The following is a 16,491-nucleotide window of genomic DNA, read 5'->3' as shown; positions in this document are numbered from 1 at the left end:
GAGATTTAAAATAAGATATCGGAGTTACGAGGTCCTTCTAAATATGAAGTTTCATGAAGATCCGATCACTCCTTCGTAAGTTAAAAATACGTCATTTTTCTTATTTTTCAGAATTACCCCCCCCCCCCCACAATTGAGCGGATCCGTTCCAATTTTGTAAATCACGTATGCAAGACTTCTGCTTATTTTTCCAACCAAGTTTCATCCCAATCCCTCCAATCTAAGCGTTTCCCATCATTTTAGGTTTCCCCACCCCAAACTTCCCCCAATGTCACCAGATCCGGTCAGGATTTAAAATAAGAGCTTGGAGACACAATATCCTTCTAAAAATCAAATTTCATGGAGATCCAATCACCCGTTCGTAAGTTAAAAATACCTCATTTTTTCTAATTTTTCAGAATTAACCCCCCCCCCCCCAACTACCCCAAAGAGAGCGGATCCGTTCTGGTTATGTCAATCATGTATCTAGGATTCGTGTTTTTTTTTCACCAAGTTTCATCCCGATCCCTCCACTCTAAGTGTTTTCCAATTTTTAGGTTTCTCCCTCCTAACTCCCCCCCCCCCAATGTCACCAGATCCGTTCGGGTTTAAAATAAGAGCTCTGAGCCACGATATCAGAAATACCCCCCCCCCCCCCCCGAACTACCCAAAAGAGAGCGGATCCGTTCCGTTTATGTCAATCATCTATCTTGGACTTGTGTTTATTTTTCCCACCATGTTTCATCCCGATCCCTCCACTCTAAGTGTTTTCCAAGTTTTAGGTTTCCCCCTCCAAACTCCCCGCCTCCATCACCAGATCCGGTCGGGATTTAAAATAAGAGCTCTAAGACACGATATCCTTCTAAACATCAAATTTCATTGATATCCGATCACCCGTTCGTAAGTTGAAAATACCTCTTTTTTCTAATTTTTAAGAATTACTCCCCCCCCCCCCAACTACCCAAAGAGAGCAAATCAGTTCCGATTATGTCAATCATGTATCTGGGACTTGTGCTTATTTTTCCCATCAAGTTTCATCCCGATCCCTCCACTCTAAGTGTTTTCCAAGATTTTAGGTTTCCCCCCTCCAACTCCCCCCAATGTCATCAGACCCAGTCGGGATTTAAAATAAGAGCTCTGAGACACAATATCATTCCAAACATCAAATTTCATTAAGATCCAATCACCCGCTGATAAGTTAAAAATACTTCATTTTTTCTATTTTTTGCGAATTAACCGGGCCCCCACTCCCCCCCAGATGGTCAAATCGGGAAAATGACTATTTCTAATTTAATCTGGTCCGGTCCCTGATACGCTTGCCAAAGTTCATCGTCCTAGCTTACCTGGAAGTGCCTAAAGTAGCAAAACCGGGACCGACAGACAGACCGACAGACCGACAGAATTGGCGATTGCTATATGTCACTTGGTTAATACCAAGTGCCATAAAAAGGAAATATACAGATTGCCTTAAAGCCAAAAAAAGTAAACGTGCTGCAGCGGCTAGCGGGTCACAAACCGGATCACAAAACCGGTAATAGGGTGAGGTTTGAATTTGGGGTTTGAATTTGGGTTTGGGTGTAATAGCTAATAACATCAGGAGGGCTAAAAACTCCATAACTCTATTATCGTTACTGAATAAGTGGAATTTGTGGTAAATAGGGATATTGGAGCGATGGAAAAGTTTTTTTTTAATTTTTTTTTTTTTAATTTTGACCTCTCCGGGCAAGGTGCCCATGAAAGAAAGGGAACCTGAAAAGCGATTGTACGGGTAATTTCACTGGGGAATGCCTCAAAAGTAGAGATTTTAAATGTGTTTATTGTGGGTGGTACGTAAAGCGTAAAAGTAGTACGTGGTAAAGTGGCACGTAAAAGTTTAAATGGCAATAAAAATAGTGGTTAGTTATAAAATTTAATGATGTTGGCACCAGTGAGGTGGGATAAAAAGAGGAGAGGAAATGGGATACTTTCCCGCCGCTGTATCCATAAGGCACGAACATAAAAACTGGCAATATCTGAAATACATAATGGACTGAATAAATAATGTTTTTATTTTAATGAATAAATTTAAGTGATACTTTAAGATTTTAACAAAGTTAAATTTGGGTAACCAGTACAATTGTTGTCTTTTGAAAACACCACAGTAGTTTTCTCTTAGATTTTGAGTTTTAAGAGTTTTCTCTTGATTTTGATTTGTTTTAATATATTATGTATATTCATTCGATATATTACTTTATGATATGTTATTTATGATATATTCGATTTATTTTGACTGAAACATACATAGCCAAATAATTGAGTAATATTTTACAACAAAAAAGATTAACCTTTTCGGATTTGTTGTTAGAAATTTATGATCCCCAATAATATACTCTATAGTGTTTGTAAGAAGCTAATTCAACCTGATTAGATTGTAATTTAGGGTGTTTTTATTGAGAGCTATAATTTAAATTTCCTTTTGAGCGGCATTAAAAAAACGTCACGTAGAATATAACTTATGAAAAGATTAAAGCAAAAAGTTTCAAATTTTTCGAATTGTGTGTTCTAGGTTTAGCTTTTTCTTATTTTGATTGGACTGTTTCTGCTTTTCTTTCAACTCTTTTTACTGGAAATTAGCTTAATTCTTGTGTTTCAAATCGTTACTGAAATTTTATAGCTCTATAAAATTGTTTATAAGTGGATTTTATAGTTAGAATTAGACAAAGCTAAAAAAACGAAAGTTTCGAAAATAGTTTGAAAAGACCTTGACACACCCTTCCAAAATGAATAGTTTTCAAATAACTATTTTAATCTATTATACATATTTAAACTAAAATATATTAAAAATGGGTAATTTTTTTAATTAGACAGTCAAAAATAGAAACATCTATAAAAATTAGAGTATTACGGCGCCACATCTGGAAGCCCTTATCCACCAAAAAAAAACCCAAACAAAAACAAAAACATAAAAAGAAAACAGAATGAACCGTATCCAAAAAAAAAGAAAACGAAGAAAAACAGATTTAAACAACTTATGTTTGGACCAAGGTCGTATTGAGGGGAGGGGGATTAACGGGTTTGAACCCTTTGAAATTTTTGTCTCACTCATGTAAACGTTACATAAAACATATAAACGAATTATTGATACGTCTTTATTTTATTTTTTGTGGAGGGGGAGGAGGAGGGGGCCCAAAAGGAAATCTTGGGTACACCCTTGATTCGGACTTCTGTACTTACTTTTGTTATAAATTTTCTTTTTCACTGCCTTATAAAGAAAATTTACCCTTTTTAATATAATTTTGTCTCCATTATAAATAGAACGGCAGTGTGGTCTCAGAAATCAGTAAAACTGTCGATTTCGATTTTTTTTTTATCTTTTGTAGGGTTAAATAGGCATACTGGTTTTAAAATCAGAATGATTTTACCAAAAAAAAGCTGTCATAGGCACATAAAATGTGCACTAAACGGCACTGAGGGATCAAAGATTAGTTTTTTCTTCTTCTACCACGTCAGTCTTTTTGCTACACCCTCTGTGAATGTGACCACTCTTTTGGATCGAGCGTAAATCATAGCACGAGAGGTAGGACACATACTGACGAGCTCGTGCCCTCTTTTCACTGTCTCAAGATTTGAATGATCTTTTGTGTATTTTTTTGCATTTAACATTGTAATGTGCCAATGTTGTTGCCTTTTTTTTCGAAATTCTGTCTCATCCCCTATAAAAAATAAAAGCCTCACATAGAAACGATCCAAACTTGCTAATAAAGTTTTGCTCTTCTTTGTGGGAAATAACAGTGGTCATAATATTGAACAGGGGGGGATCATTCCCTTATATTTTTATAGATACCTTTCGGGCGTTTGACTTGAAATTCAAAAAATAAAAATTACCCCCTCCCCCTTCTAGATTTTGAACTCCAAAACCCTTTATTACACCTTACTTCTAAAGAAAAACATCCTTAGACACGTAAAAAATTCACTAAAGGACACTTAGGGATCAAAGATGTAGTTAGTTTTCTTCTACCGCGTTAAGCTTTTTTTTTTTACCACTGCTGGATCGAGCGTGTGTCATAGAACTAGGGGCGTCACATATGAAGGAGGGAACGAGGGGTTAATTTTTTATTGGGTAAATGGGGTGAAACACGCTCCGTAGGACGTATGAACGTGACAAAAGAGCCCTCCAGACGAGTCTCATTCCAGAGTGGGAGGACATATGCGCAGTGGCTCACATGAGGGAGATTGGAGGCAACTCAGCGACGCCCTGTGTGCCTTCAGAGGTACTGGAGGAACTAAGGTCTAAGGTAAATAGGCCGAAAGAAATGCATGGCGTAAAGTCAGTGAAGGAAGATCTATCTCAGTCACAAAAAAAGAAGTAATTTTAATCGTGATGTCACCCGAAATCAGTCGGTAAAAGTGACCATTAATTATGGATACAATTATCCATAAATCCGTAGAATTCTATTTTGTCTGGCAATACGGATGCACCAAGCATCCTTTTTTTTTGTACGTAGGACAGTCGGTTTCGTAAGAAGTATTTGGTGCAGTCGAAATGGCAGACAGGATCTGACGCGTGATGCTTTTCTCATGTCAATTGATAGCTACTACTACCTCTATTTACTTAAATTTTTAACACGTTCCGGAGGAGGGGGTATACGAAAATTCCCCCTCCTCCCCCCTGTCTATGACCATTTGAGTTTGTCGTTTTTCAGACCTTTCTAGGGGTAACATAATTTAGAAAGATTTGTGGGAATATTGTCTTCGTTATTCTGATTAAGGGCCGTGAATTTTCTTCACAGTTATTTTAAAACGTGACATCTGTAAAATTTCTTTTTGTCTGGCAACACGGATTCAATAAGCATCCTTTTTTTGTCCGTAGGACAGCCGATTTCCCAAGAAGTATTTGATGCAGTCGAAATGAGAGCCAGGATATGACGCGTGATGCTTTTCTCTTGTCAAATGCTAGCTTCTACTACTTCTATTCACTTAAATCTAAAAAAAAAACTTGAAGGAGGGGGTTATGAAAATTGAAAATACATATTCTCCCTTCCCGCTTTTTATGGCTATTTGAGGGTTTTGTTTCGATCTTTCTAGGGAACATCTTTGGGAATATATTCTCTGCTTTTCTGCTTAAGGGCTGTGAATTTTTTTTCGGTTATTTTAAAAGAAAGCAAATGGTGAAAAGCAAAAGATAGAAGTAAATATAGGAAGAAATATAGTATGAATTACAAATATATCGAATACCTAACTCGAAACCTAATGTTCAGAATTTAGTGTTTGACAATTACATTACTCCATCGTTGTTTTAAAGTATGTTACAACAAACTATAGCTTCCTATAGTTCGCGTAAACGCGTAAATGCGTTCGCGTAAACGAACATTAGATAATATTTAAAGGAAAAATTTTTGGACCTGAAAATATAATGTATATTTCTTTTCTAGCAACTCACGGGGCTTTTGGTCCCTAGGGCAGATGACACTTATATGTTGATTCATCCTGCTTTTCGCGAGTGGTTGCTGAGACGTGAAGAGGGAGAATCGACAAAGTTTTTGTGCGACCCCAGGTAAGCCCCTGGCATAAATTCCTGATGCCGCCCTTGCGATATTTAAATTTTGTCATTCAGAATTCCAAGTGTATTTACCTGATATAAGCTAAAAGGGCACTTCAACTTCAACTTTAATAATATCACATAATCAATACATGCATCTCTTTTAAGATCCCCATAAAAGGCTTCATGGCCTGTGAACATAGGGAAAACCATTACAATCATATCTATCAAGATTCATAATACAAAATAAGGGAAATAAGCACGAAGAGAAAAATAACAAAAAAGAAAAGCAGAAAGTGCATGATAGTTAAATCAAACCTTTTTTTTATATTATTTACACTCAATTGAACTGGTAAATATATATTACTATTATTATACACATAAACAAAAAGAATAAGAAGTAAAATTAGCCCGAATAAATTTTCACTAATCTTTTGAATACCCCGATGGAGTGGCAATCTCTGATGTTCCAAACCCTACTACATGTGTATTTAGGGCTAAAATCTGACCTCACGATTGCAGTTCTAACAACCAATCGAACTTCAGAGTTACGAGTTCCATGAAGATTTCCACTAACTCGGGTTTGTAATAATTCTGAAAAACAAGAGGGAAGTTGACCATGAAGATATTTATGAATAAAAATAGCACAAGATGGGAAATAATGTGGACGGAACCTAAGGAGAGAATTTGTTTGACGTACTATTCGTATTTGAAACTAACTGATGGGCCTTTTTATGAAGATCAGAAAGTGATTTTAAGAGGAATGGGAAAGTACTCATCCAAACAATAGAACAGTAATTTATGTATGGCTGTATGAGAGAATTATCAATCGCTTCAAAATTCATCCAGGAAAAATATACCTTAGCTTACGTATCATACCTAAGTTTCTTGACACTTTTAATCGGAGAAGGTTAATATGGTTCTTAAATGAAAGATTCTCATCGACAAGGACTCATAGAAACCTAGAAAGCCTATTTTGTGATCTAGAAATAATAGCTTTAGAACTTGGAATATTATTCAAACCAGGAAATCGCAAGTCAATTCTGGAAAAAAAAAAAATTTAGACTTGAGAATTTAGAGCGAGACAATTTGCTTCAAACCACTCGTAAGTTCCTTAGACCTTAGATCTTCCTGTGCCTCCAGAGGCACCCGAGGCGTCTTAGAAGAGCCTCCAGTCGTCTCTGTAAATAGTGGCAGCAATAATGTCTTCCCAATCTGGTTGTTGGGAGGCATGAAGTTGGCGCAGGTTGCGTTGAAGGTATGACAGAAAGTGTTTTTGGGTCGTCCTCTGCGGTGGGTGCCTTCAGGTAGCCAAAAGAATTCTTGCTTGAGGATTCTGGTGTCGTCCATGCGTAGTACAGGACCTAGGTAGCTCCATCTGCGTCTTCGTATGGTTTCGGTGAGGGATGGCTGGACTTGGATGTCCAGCCATCCATGGCTGGATGTTGTGATGTTCTTTATATGTGGGTTTGTGACTTGGATCCATTGAATACCAAGCAACCTCCGGGGACAAGCGTTCTCAAAGGACTGGATTCTCCTCTCTTGGTCTTGATTGAGATGCCAAGTTTTCGATGCATAGAGGAGGACAGGCGGAGTTTGAGCCGGAGGGAGAAAGTATTCGATCTCCATACTTTATTAAGCCTGTTGAACGTGCTGTTAGCCTGACCAGTTCTGGCAATGACTTCTTTGGCAGTGGATCCTGTGTTTTCGATGGTGCTGTCAAGGTATTTAAAGTTGACTACCTGTTCTACATCGTTGTAAAGAAATAAACCGGCCATGAAGATAAGAGTGCAACCATTCTAATGCTTCTCCCCTAACTCCAGAATGCGAAAATTTTGCAAGAAGAGTTTCATGGGACAGACTGTCAAAAGCTGTCACTCACATCCATCACAAAGCTGTCTCACATCCAAAGAAAATTGTCTCTGGCGTTTTTTTCAAGTCTATAGTATTATTCACAAAATTGAGAAGGCCAATACAAGCCTGTTCAGGAGAATGCTTTGGACGACTCCCAAACTGGTGCTCATGAGAAAATTTCTTCGCTTCAAAGAAATCTGCCAAACGAAACTGGAATGGTTTTTCAGAAATCTCTGAAAATGTAGACAGAAGGGAAATAGGCCGGTAATTTGAAAAATCACTCGTACTACCACCTTTTTGGATGACGATTGTACGTGCGAACTTCAGTGCCTGAGGGAAAACTCCACGTTCAAACGAACTATTTATTAATTTTGTAAGTGGAGTCACTATCACTGGGAGAATAGACTTTACTACTCGAGTGGGTACTAAATCTGACGTAGAAATATTGTCAATGTATAACGTCATTGCAATACTATCATATATCTTTTTTGCTCTTTAAAAGCATTTAAATGGGACATCTTTCACATAATTTTTTTTTTAAATAACTAAGGCTCTAAAATATAGTAAGCCAAAGGGTGCGTGTCCTGTCCTTGACCCACCAAAATATCCAAATATATTCGTTTTTTTTTTCGAAAGTGCAAGAAACACTTTCAGATTGTCACTTATTAACTTTTGAATTCTAGAATGTTCTTAGTTTTCATTGCCATTGAAAAGTCTGTTGAATAACTAAATCTTATTTTCTAATGTTAGTCCAAAAGCCTCAAATTTTAGACAAAATTAATAAAAAAAAAGAAAAAAGATAAAGAAGTCCGCTATGCTCAGTTCCAGATACATAAAAGGTTAACTTTATTTTTAAGTGTTATTTTCAAAAACGTACTTATTTGAAAGATCAAACTATTTCTTTCAGTGAAGGGGTAAGGAAGGGAGAGCATCGGTCCACTGTGCTACAACATATTGAAACTGTATATTTGGAAAAAGAAAAAAAACACCAAGTACAAAAAATTAAGGGAAACCAAAACAGATGTCGAAAAAACAAAGATTAAAATGATAAAGCTCAAAAATAAAGAGTACAACAATCCAAATTTGAAAAATGTAATTACCTGAAAATTTTGTCGTTTTTTGTTGCTTTTTGTGTATTTGGTATCTAGTTTGGTAACTATATGTGCATATGTCTAGTAACCATATGTGGCTATGTAATGGTTTTTCTTGTTTTTTTGGGAAGTGCCAGAGATTCTTTCAGATTATTACTCGTTAACCTTTGAATGCCAGAATTTATTTTTTAATTGCCATAGAAATTTTTTCTAAACAACTAAACTTTGCTTTCTAATGTTAGTCCAGAAGCTTTAAATAAATAAAATAAATAAAAAAGGTAAAAAAGTAGGCAACGATCAGTTCCTGATCCAAAAAAGAAGCAAACACAAAAAAAACAATACCCCAAAAAATCAAGATAGATGTCAATCAAAACAGAATTAAAAGCCAAATCTTAAAACTGAAAAATGAAACAAATAGTATAAAAATAAAAAAAACTAATTAGCTAAAAACTCTCTTGTTTTGTTCTATTTGTGTATTTGATATCTAGTAAGCCTCTTCTCAGACCTTGTTTATTTTTCTTCCTTTTCAGTTTATATTGGTACTTCTTAGCAATTCAGAACACACTCAAGAAGTATGCTCTGTTTGATCTGAATAAACCGGTTTTTCTTTCGCAATCGGATTATAATTAGCTTATTCTTTCGTGAACTAAATTACGATGCAAGTATATTTTAATGAAATATTTAATATATAGAGGTGATTAGGTTTGGAAATTAATATAATGTGTTTTGGGCATTCTGCTTCATTTAATTCTTTAGTTTTCATAATTTTTCTATAAAACTTATATTTTGGTCATATTTTGGTTTATTTCATTATGGTTAACTTAATTTCAAACAAAGCAAACTTCTTGAGTGTGTTCTGGATTGTTACCAAGTATCTTTTATGTTAATCCTCTTATGTCATGTGTTTGTTTAAACTCACTAATAGTTCCTACTTCTACTTCTTCTATGTTTCACTTCTATGTTCTACGTTTATTCTACTTCTATCCTACATCTACTATCTTACTTCTACTTTTATTCCAACTTCTACGTTTCACTATTCTTACTGTATTCATTTTATTTTGCGTATTTAGTTATAAAGTTCCTACTTTTACTTCTTCCACGTTTCACTTCTACGTTCTACGTTTATTCTACTTCTATCCTACTTCTACTATCTTATTTCTACTTTTAGTCCTACTTCTACGTTTCACTATTCTTATTGTTTTTATTTTATTTTGTATATTTAGCTATAAAGTTCCTACTTCTTCTACGTTTCACTTCTACGTTCTACGTTTATTCTACTGTTATCCTACTTTTACTATCTTACTTCTACTTTTAATCCTACTTCTACGTTTCACTATTCTTATTGCTTACATTTTATTTTGCATATTTAGTTATAAAGTTCCTACTTCTACTTCTTCTATGTTTCACTTCTACGTTCTACGTTTATTCTACATCTATCCTACTGCTACTATTTTACTTCTATTTTAATCCTATTTCTACGTTTCACTATTCTTATTGTTTTTATTTTATTTTGTATATTTAAATTTAGGATTGGCGACGCGGCAATTGCTTTCCGCCTTTCTCGGCTTGAAGCTCCGCTCAATCAAGAAAAAACCTTAGAGGTCGGTCATCACATTTTAAAAGGTCATGTGTACCGTTCACTTGCACGAGGTCAAGGTATTTATGGAATGGTTGGTGACAAGGCAGGTCTTTATCCACGTGACTTACAAGCTGTTTGGATTGCTGCAAGTTCAAGCGATGTTTCGGCTTCGATTGGGTCACTTAGAAATCTATATAGCCCTAATGTGAAGGTAGGTAAAGGCTGGGAATTCTTCGCCGTAGGAGAAATTTAAAATATCTATTTTTGCCCTTGATACTTTAAAAAGAAATAGAAAAAAGAGAACCTCAGTGATAAACAGGCAAAATATGATTTTCTTGGGTATTTTAAATGGGGGTTTAGAAACCTTCTAGTTTTATGTTTCGGTCATCATGATGCCAATGATGCCCTTTTCATTTCAATCTGCCGCCATTTCCGAGTGGTTTCAAGCTCTTTTTGGACATTTCCATAGATTTGTTTTGGTAATAAACTTTTACGGGAATAGCAGTTACTATTCCTGAATTAGCTTCAAATGACGATTTTCTCTCATTAGAGTGTTTTTCACTTTCAAAATGTGTTTTTGATTCTTGGCTACCATGATTTGGGGTTCACTCTATACTAGATTGTAGCTATTGCTGCATAGGGCTGGCTAAGTGTTGGGACGGTGCTATGTGCTGGCTCAGGTCAAATTTTGCAATTTAGGCAGAACCTCACGTCACCCGATGGAAGCGATTCATTTTTGTGGGTGAATATTCGCTTTGTTTCTGTTTCAGGTTTCAATTTCCGCTGGAAAGCAACTCTTGAAATAGTCATTTTTTATTGATTTGAAAACTTTAAATCACTGCCATGATTGCTACTAATTGCTGCCACTACCAGTCTACTACTGGTCCCTTGGACTTCAGTTCACGCAAGCGGGGGGGGGGGGGTAACTTGAAGAATGGAAACTGGTGCCAGTGCTGAAAATATTACTAATACTATCTAGAATTTGGAATTTCTTGGTGTTGTTTAGTGTGATAATAAAGCGAATTTAGCGCAATTGGCAAAAGTATTGTATCATAACAGATTAACTACGCTTCTTAACTATTAAGGTAATTGTTTCGGCCCTGCTGAGTGTTGCTGTAGCCTAATTCGTTCTCTCTGTCCCGTATAAAGAAGCTAAAGTTAAACCCATTGCGCCACCGCAGGACTCTCAGCTTCTGAAAAAGCACAATTTCGAAGATTAAAAAAAAATGCAAAAAATGTTTTTATTAGATGGCGTTGAAGATGTCTTCGGCGCTAGAGCCTGTCTCCATTCTTATATGATTTATCCATATTTCTTGAAAAAGCAGAAAAAAAAGAGAAAAAGAAAGACATAAAATTCACATACTTTGAGGAATATGAAGGAGATTCATATGAAGATACGCTTTTCAGGCTAACAAAGTCCTTACCTTAGACCTTAGTTCCTCCAGAGCCATCGGTGGCGCATAGAGCGTCGACATAGCCTCTCCATTCGTCTCGCATTGGTGCTGAAGCGATGACGTCTTCCCATTCAGGTATTAGTGAGGTGCCGGCCGTTTTCAGATCTCGGTCATATGCTCATCTCAATGGACTAACAAAGTCCGTTGAAAGTAAATCAAAGCTTCCTACTCATCCGATGATAAGAACACTATCAGTTTTCTTTTAAGTCAGAATTCAAAATGTTCTTCTGTTCTGAGAAACATTTCTAAAAGACGAGAAAATTTCGCTTCGAATAGCACATGCTTGCCAGAATGCGCGTAGCGATCTCGCTGGTTCATTTTTACTTTGCAAAGCTTACAATCTTCTATCTAACTTTAGCATAATAAGTTTTCTAATTCTTGGAGCAGACAATTAGTTGTGATAACTGATCAGTTTTGATAAAGATGCTAATGTTAAACCACCGCAGGACTCTCAGCTTCTGGAAAAAAGCACAATTGCGAAGTTTGAAAAAAAATGCAAAAAATATTTATATTAGATGGCGTTGGAGATGTTTTCGGTGCTAGAGCCTGTCTCCACTCTTATATGATTATTTACCCATATTTTTTGAAAAAGCAGAAAAAGAAAGATGGAAAGTTCACATAATTTGAGGGATATAAAGGAGATTTTTATGAAGATTCGCTTTTAAGGCTAACAAAAGTCCGTTGAAAGTAAATCAAAGCCTCCTACTCATCCGATGATAGGAACACTATCAGTACTCTTTTAGGTCAAAATTTAAAATATCCTTTTCTTTTGAGAAAGTTTCTAAAAAGGCGAGAAAAATTTCGCTTCGAATAATACAGGCTTGCCAGAATACACGTAGCGATTTTGCTGGTTCATTTTTACTTCGCAGAGCTTACAATCTTCTATCTAACTTTAGCATAATAAGTTTTCTGATTGGTGGACCAGACGATCAGTTGTGATAACAAATATTGTGATAACCTCTGGTCTCTTTTCTTAACCTTTGACATCTTTTTATTAGGAAGATGATATATTTTTGCTGCAACGCCTAAACTTTGTATCTGATATTACCAAACTTCTAAAATAATTTCCAAAAACCGTTTACTAAGCTATATTCAAAAGAAGGATAAGGAGGTTAATGCATGTTCAATTACACCTCTCTCAACCTGAATTCCTGCTACGCTTAAATTTTGTATCTGAATTTTCCTAACTTTTGAAATTATTTCCAAAAACTGTTTGCTGAGCTGTATTTGGAAGAAGGATAAGGAGGTTAATGTATGTTCAATTAAACTTCGTTCTTCCTGATCTGCATTATTCTGTTAATCTTCCATTTTGAGAAAAACACAACAAACTGTTTCTATCAATTACCTCAGACGTGTAAATATAACGGGGGTAACAACAATGATAAGCAGTCAGGATTCGACATAGGACGACCTTGGAAACTGCAAAACCTGATATCAAGATGGAAATTTATTGAGTGAAAAAGTTACTTTTGAAAAAAAACGCAGAAATTAATTGCTATATTATGTAACTGCGACATGCTATTTTTGCTATCTTTATTTTTCAGTAAGAAAAGAATCAATGTAATCTAATAAAATAAACTTTACAGGTAACTCGTCTTCTTCTTCTGTCTGGTGGTTCTCCCGATCACATTACTGAATACAACAGCAATTCTCCTCTTTTGTGCATCTATGCCGCCGAGGGTAACATTGACATGGTGTCACTTTTAATTGAATTTGGTGCCACTATTGATGCAAGTAATAACGCTGGCCAGACACCCTTAATTCTCGCTTCACGGAACGGCCAATGCGATGTTGTTAGAGTTCTTATCCAGCATGGAGCTAATTTGAACTTGGCTGACAATGACGGCATGTAAGTTTATTAGGAAGACCAAAAGTTAATTTTTCGCTGTTTCGCTCTAATCAAAGATCTATTCTGTGGTACATAACACCTTTTGAACTGCTTCAGGAGCTACTGTTTTTGACAATACCGTGTAGTAATGAAAAGTTCAGTGTTACAAGCCATTAAACAAGCGGAGTATGCGCAAGGACCCGTAATATATTATACACAATAACATAGTAGTTTAAGCTAAACTTTACTGCTAAGTACAAATAATTTCTAAAAATGTTTATGGTTGTTTCTTTTTTATGGTACAACCATGAAACAAACCATCAAAAAATTTATGGTTGTTTATAACGTCAAAATCGGTGTCTATGGTTGTTTATTACATTCAAAATAAATCCGAAAAAAAATGTCTTAAACTTTCGGGTAACTGCCCATTGAGACCTAATGGGAAAATGGCTGACCTGTAGCGACCTGCTCTGAAAGAAACAACCTGCAAAAACAGGTGCTTGGTTTTGAAAAAGTTATTCTGTTAATCATATTTTAAAGTAAAACACAGGCCTGGTGACCGATGAACCATTTCCGCCATGGTTTAAAATATCAAGATCTTCAAAATATTTTTTTTACATTTTTGACGGTGTTGCCACATTGAACTATATTGAATTAGTGAAATTAGTTCGTTAAATTGATTATCATTCCTTGTCCGTAAAAATTCAAATATTAGCGATCTCGTCGCTTGCAAAGACAACTAAGTCTTCTTAAAGGAATTTATGTCATGTGGTTTTAGCTCTTTTTTAGCTGATTTTTCACGTACGTTTTTTTTTCTTTTTTTAATATGACACCGGTTAATACCAAAAACTGCAAATAGAATTCTTTTCGTTGCGTTCCCGGTTTTTGTCTTTTTTTTAAAGATATATATGGCTTTGTAAATTTTAGACAAAATGTGCACAAGTTTCTACTTAGCCAATTCACCCAACCAGGTTTACTTTCCAATGTCTTTGGTACTATAAAGTTTATATTCTGATTGTTGATAAGTAAGGAAACAAAGCCAAATGCGAGTGGCTGAATAGAAACTGAAACCCAGAGGCAGGACCTTACCCAGGATTTTTTTTTTGGGGGGGGGGGGGCTACACAAAAACTTAAAAAAACACGTCAAAAATTTATTCACGTGCATTTTTTTTTAATTTGTCACGAGTCAGACAAACATTTCGGGAGGGGGCTCGAAGCACTCTTAAATATGTACAGTAATGACTAATATATATAATATATTTATTTAATGATCTATTGTCTTATGTACAATATGTACATAAGCATTTAAATATGTACAATACTGATTAATAAATACAAGATAACTATTTTACTGATTTAATGTCTTATTTTCATAATAAATATTCATAGTAAGAGTAAGTTTCTGCTTAACGTTTTAGATTTAGTTTTGTCAATGTCATTTCGCGACAAGCCATAAGAAATTCATGACATTTCGTGATAAATCTCTTGTAAAATTGTAAAAGTTTTTTCTTCAAGTGATATGTATCTTTTTCGGGGGGGGGGGGGTACACAAAAACTTAAAAAAAACGCGTCAAAAATTTATTCACGTGCCTTTTTGTTTAATTTGTCACGAGTCAGACAAACATTTCGGGAGGGGGCTCGAAGCACTCTTAAATATGTACAGTAATGACTAATATATATAATATATATATTTAATGATCTATTGTCTTATGTACAATAAGTACATAAGCATTTAAATATGTACAATAATGATTAATAAATATAAGATAACTGTTTTACTGATTTAATGTCTTATTTTCGTAATAAATATTCATAGTAAGAGTAAGTTTCTGCTTAACGTTTTAGATTTTTTTTTGTCACTGTCATTTCGTGACAAGCCATACGAAATTCATGACATTTCGTGATAAATCTCTTGTAAAATTGTAAAAGTTTTTTCTTCAAGTGATATGTATCACTTCTAGGTCTCCCTTGGTACATGCTGCTTCATGTGGCCATTTGAACATTGTTGGATATTTAATATCTTGTGATTGGCCAAGCGGTGAGCCTACTATGGCCGAAGTTGCTCAACAAGCTCTTGTTGCAGCCGCATCCAAAGGCCATACTCAGGTAAATATCAATATAAACTGTATTTAATAGTAAAAAGAGAATACTGGTGTAGCTAGTTCAGTTCTCAAAAGTCCAGTGACCTATGATGTGCCCTAATGAGATGTTTGCATGTAGCATCATGACCTGATATCATGCAAGTATCTCCGATCCTGCATCTTTGTTCAGAGCCAAACCTAAATTTCGATATTTTGTACATTTCAAAAGCCTCCCTATGTTGCTGGCCAAACCGTTGTCATATGAGATCAAACTATCCTATAACTGACTTTTTTGTGCCAAAAAAAGACGAATTGCACCTTGTGTGAACTGAAAGCACAAAGATTTTCAATCTTGTGACTAAAGTAGGATCTTCAATGCTTCAATACCACCGTCATATCTTTTAAAGAAAAAGTAAATCTTCAAAAACTGAATTTAAGGGCTACATTTCGTGTGAACATCGATGTAGAGTAGGCCAATCTGAGGGGCTGAAGGTCAGAACCCTCTTCTGCGACAACTTGCAAACTAACATTTGTGTCGTTTATATGATTATTATTTTTACCAGTTTTCGTGAAAAACGCTAGTATTTTGCTACAATTAGGGTATGGAAGCTTTCCTGAAATCTGAAGATCCCTACAAACTGAAAAAATATCTTCTAGCTAATTATAACAGCCATTTAAAGATCCATTTAAAGATTTTTATTAAAAAGGGCATGCAGAAACAATGTCTGTTAATGGCTAATGTTATGTGGAATTAGGTTCGTTCTGTACAAGATTATTTCTAGGCATAATTTCTCTTAATATAGGAAATAAAAGAAGAAAATGAATTGAAAATTTTTGTTTGATTTTCTGCTTTCAAGATCCTGCCCCCCCCCCCTTTCTTGAAAAATAATTCTGATATTCTATTGAAGATCTTGACACGCATCTATATCCTTGATATAGATGAATTCATTTGAATTGAAAATCTTTCAATTCATTTTCCGCTGGTCAAATAAAATGCTTTAATGCGGGGCGTCATAAGTGTGCTCAGCAAGGACTGAAAAAAATTTTCATGTTTTTTCCTCTTTCTGAGAGCATTATCAATTTAGATAAAATACTTAGGTCTTCTGT

At 35.3% G+C, this 16,491-nt stretch overlaps 1 protein-coding gene across 4 annotated transcripts in view; it reads left to right on the top strand.

The window, feature by feature from the left end:
* Positions 1 to 16,491, top strand: part of LOC136041733 (protein TANC2-like) — a 281,477-nt gene that overhangs the window by 246,618 nt on the left and 18,368 nt on the right. For all 4 annotated transcript variants that reach the window (XM_065726482.1, XM_065726481.1, XM_065726480.1 and 1 more), the window contains 4 exons: positions 5,391 to 5,512; positions 9,971 to 10,232; positions 13,062 to 13,324; positions 15,265 to 15,409. In XM_065726482.1, the coding sequence (XP_065582554.1) occupies positions 5,391 to 5,512; positions 9,971 to 10,232; positions 13,062 to 13,324; positions 15,265 to 15,409 (792 nt within the window). The remainder of the gene's footprint in view (positions 1 to 5,390; positions 5,513 to 9,970; positions 10,233 to 13,061; positions 13,325 to 15,264; positions 15,410 to 16,491) is intronic.

The sequence above is a fragment of the Artemia franciscana genome, unplaced genomic scaffold (assembly GCF_032884065.1).
Source record: "Artemia franciscana unplaced genomic scaffold, ASM3288406v1 PGA_scaffold_36, whole genome shotgun sequence".
In the NCBI taxonomy this organism is placed as follows: domain Eukaryota; kingdom Metazoa; phylum Arthropoda; class Branchiopoda; order Anostraca; family Artemiidae; genus Artemia; species Artemia franciscana.
The sequence above is the reverse complement of the archived record's forward strand: the minus strand, read 5'-3'. Positions and strand labels throughout refer to the sequence as shown.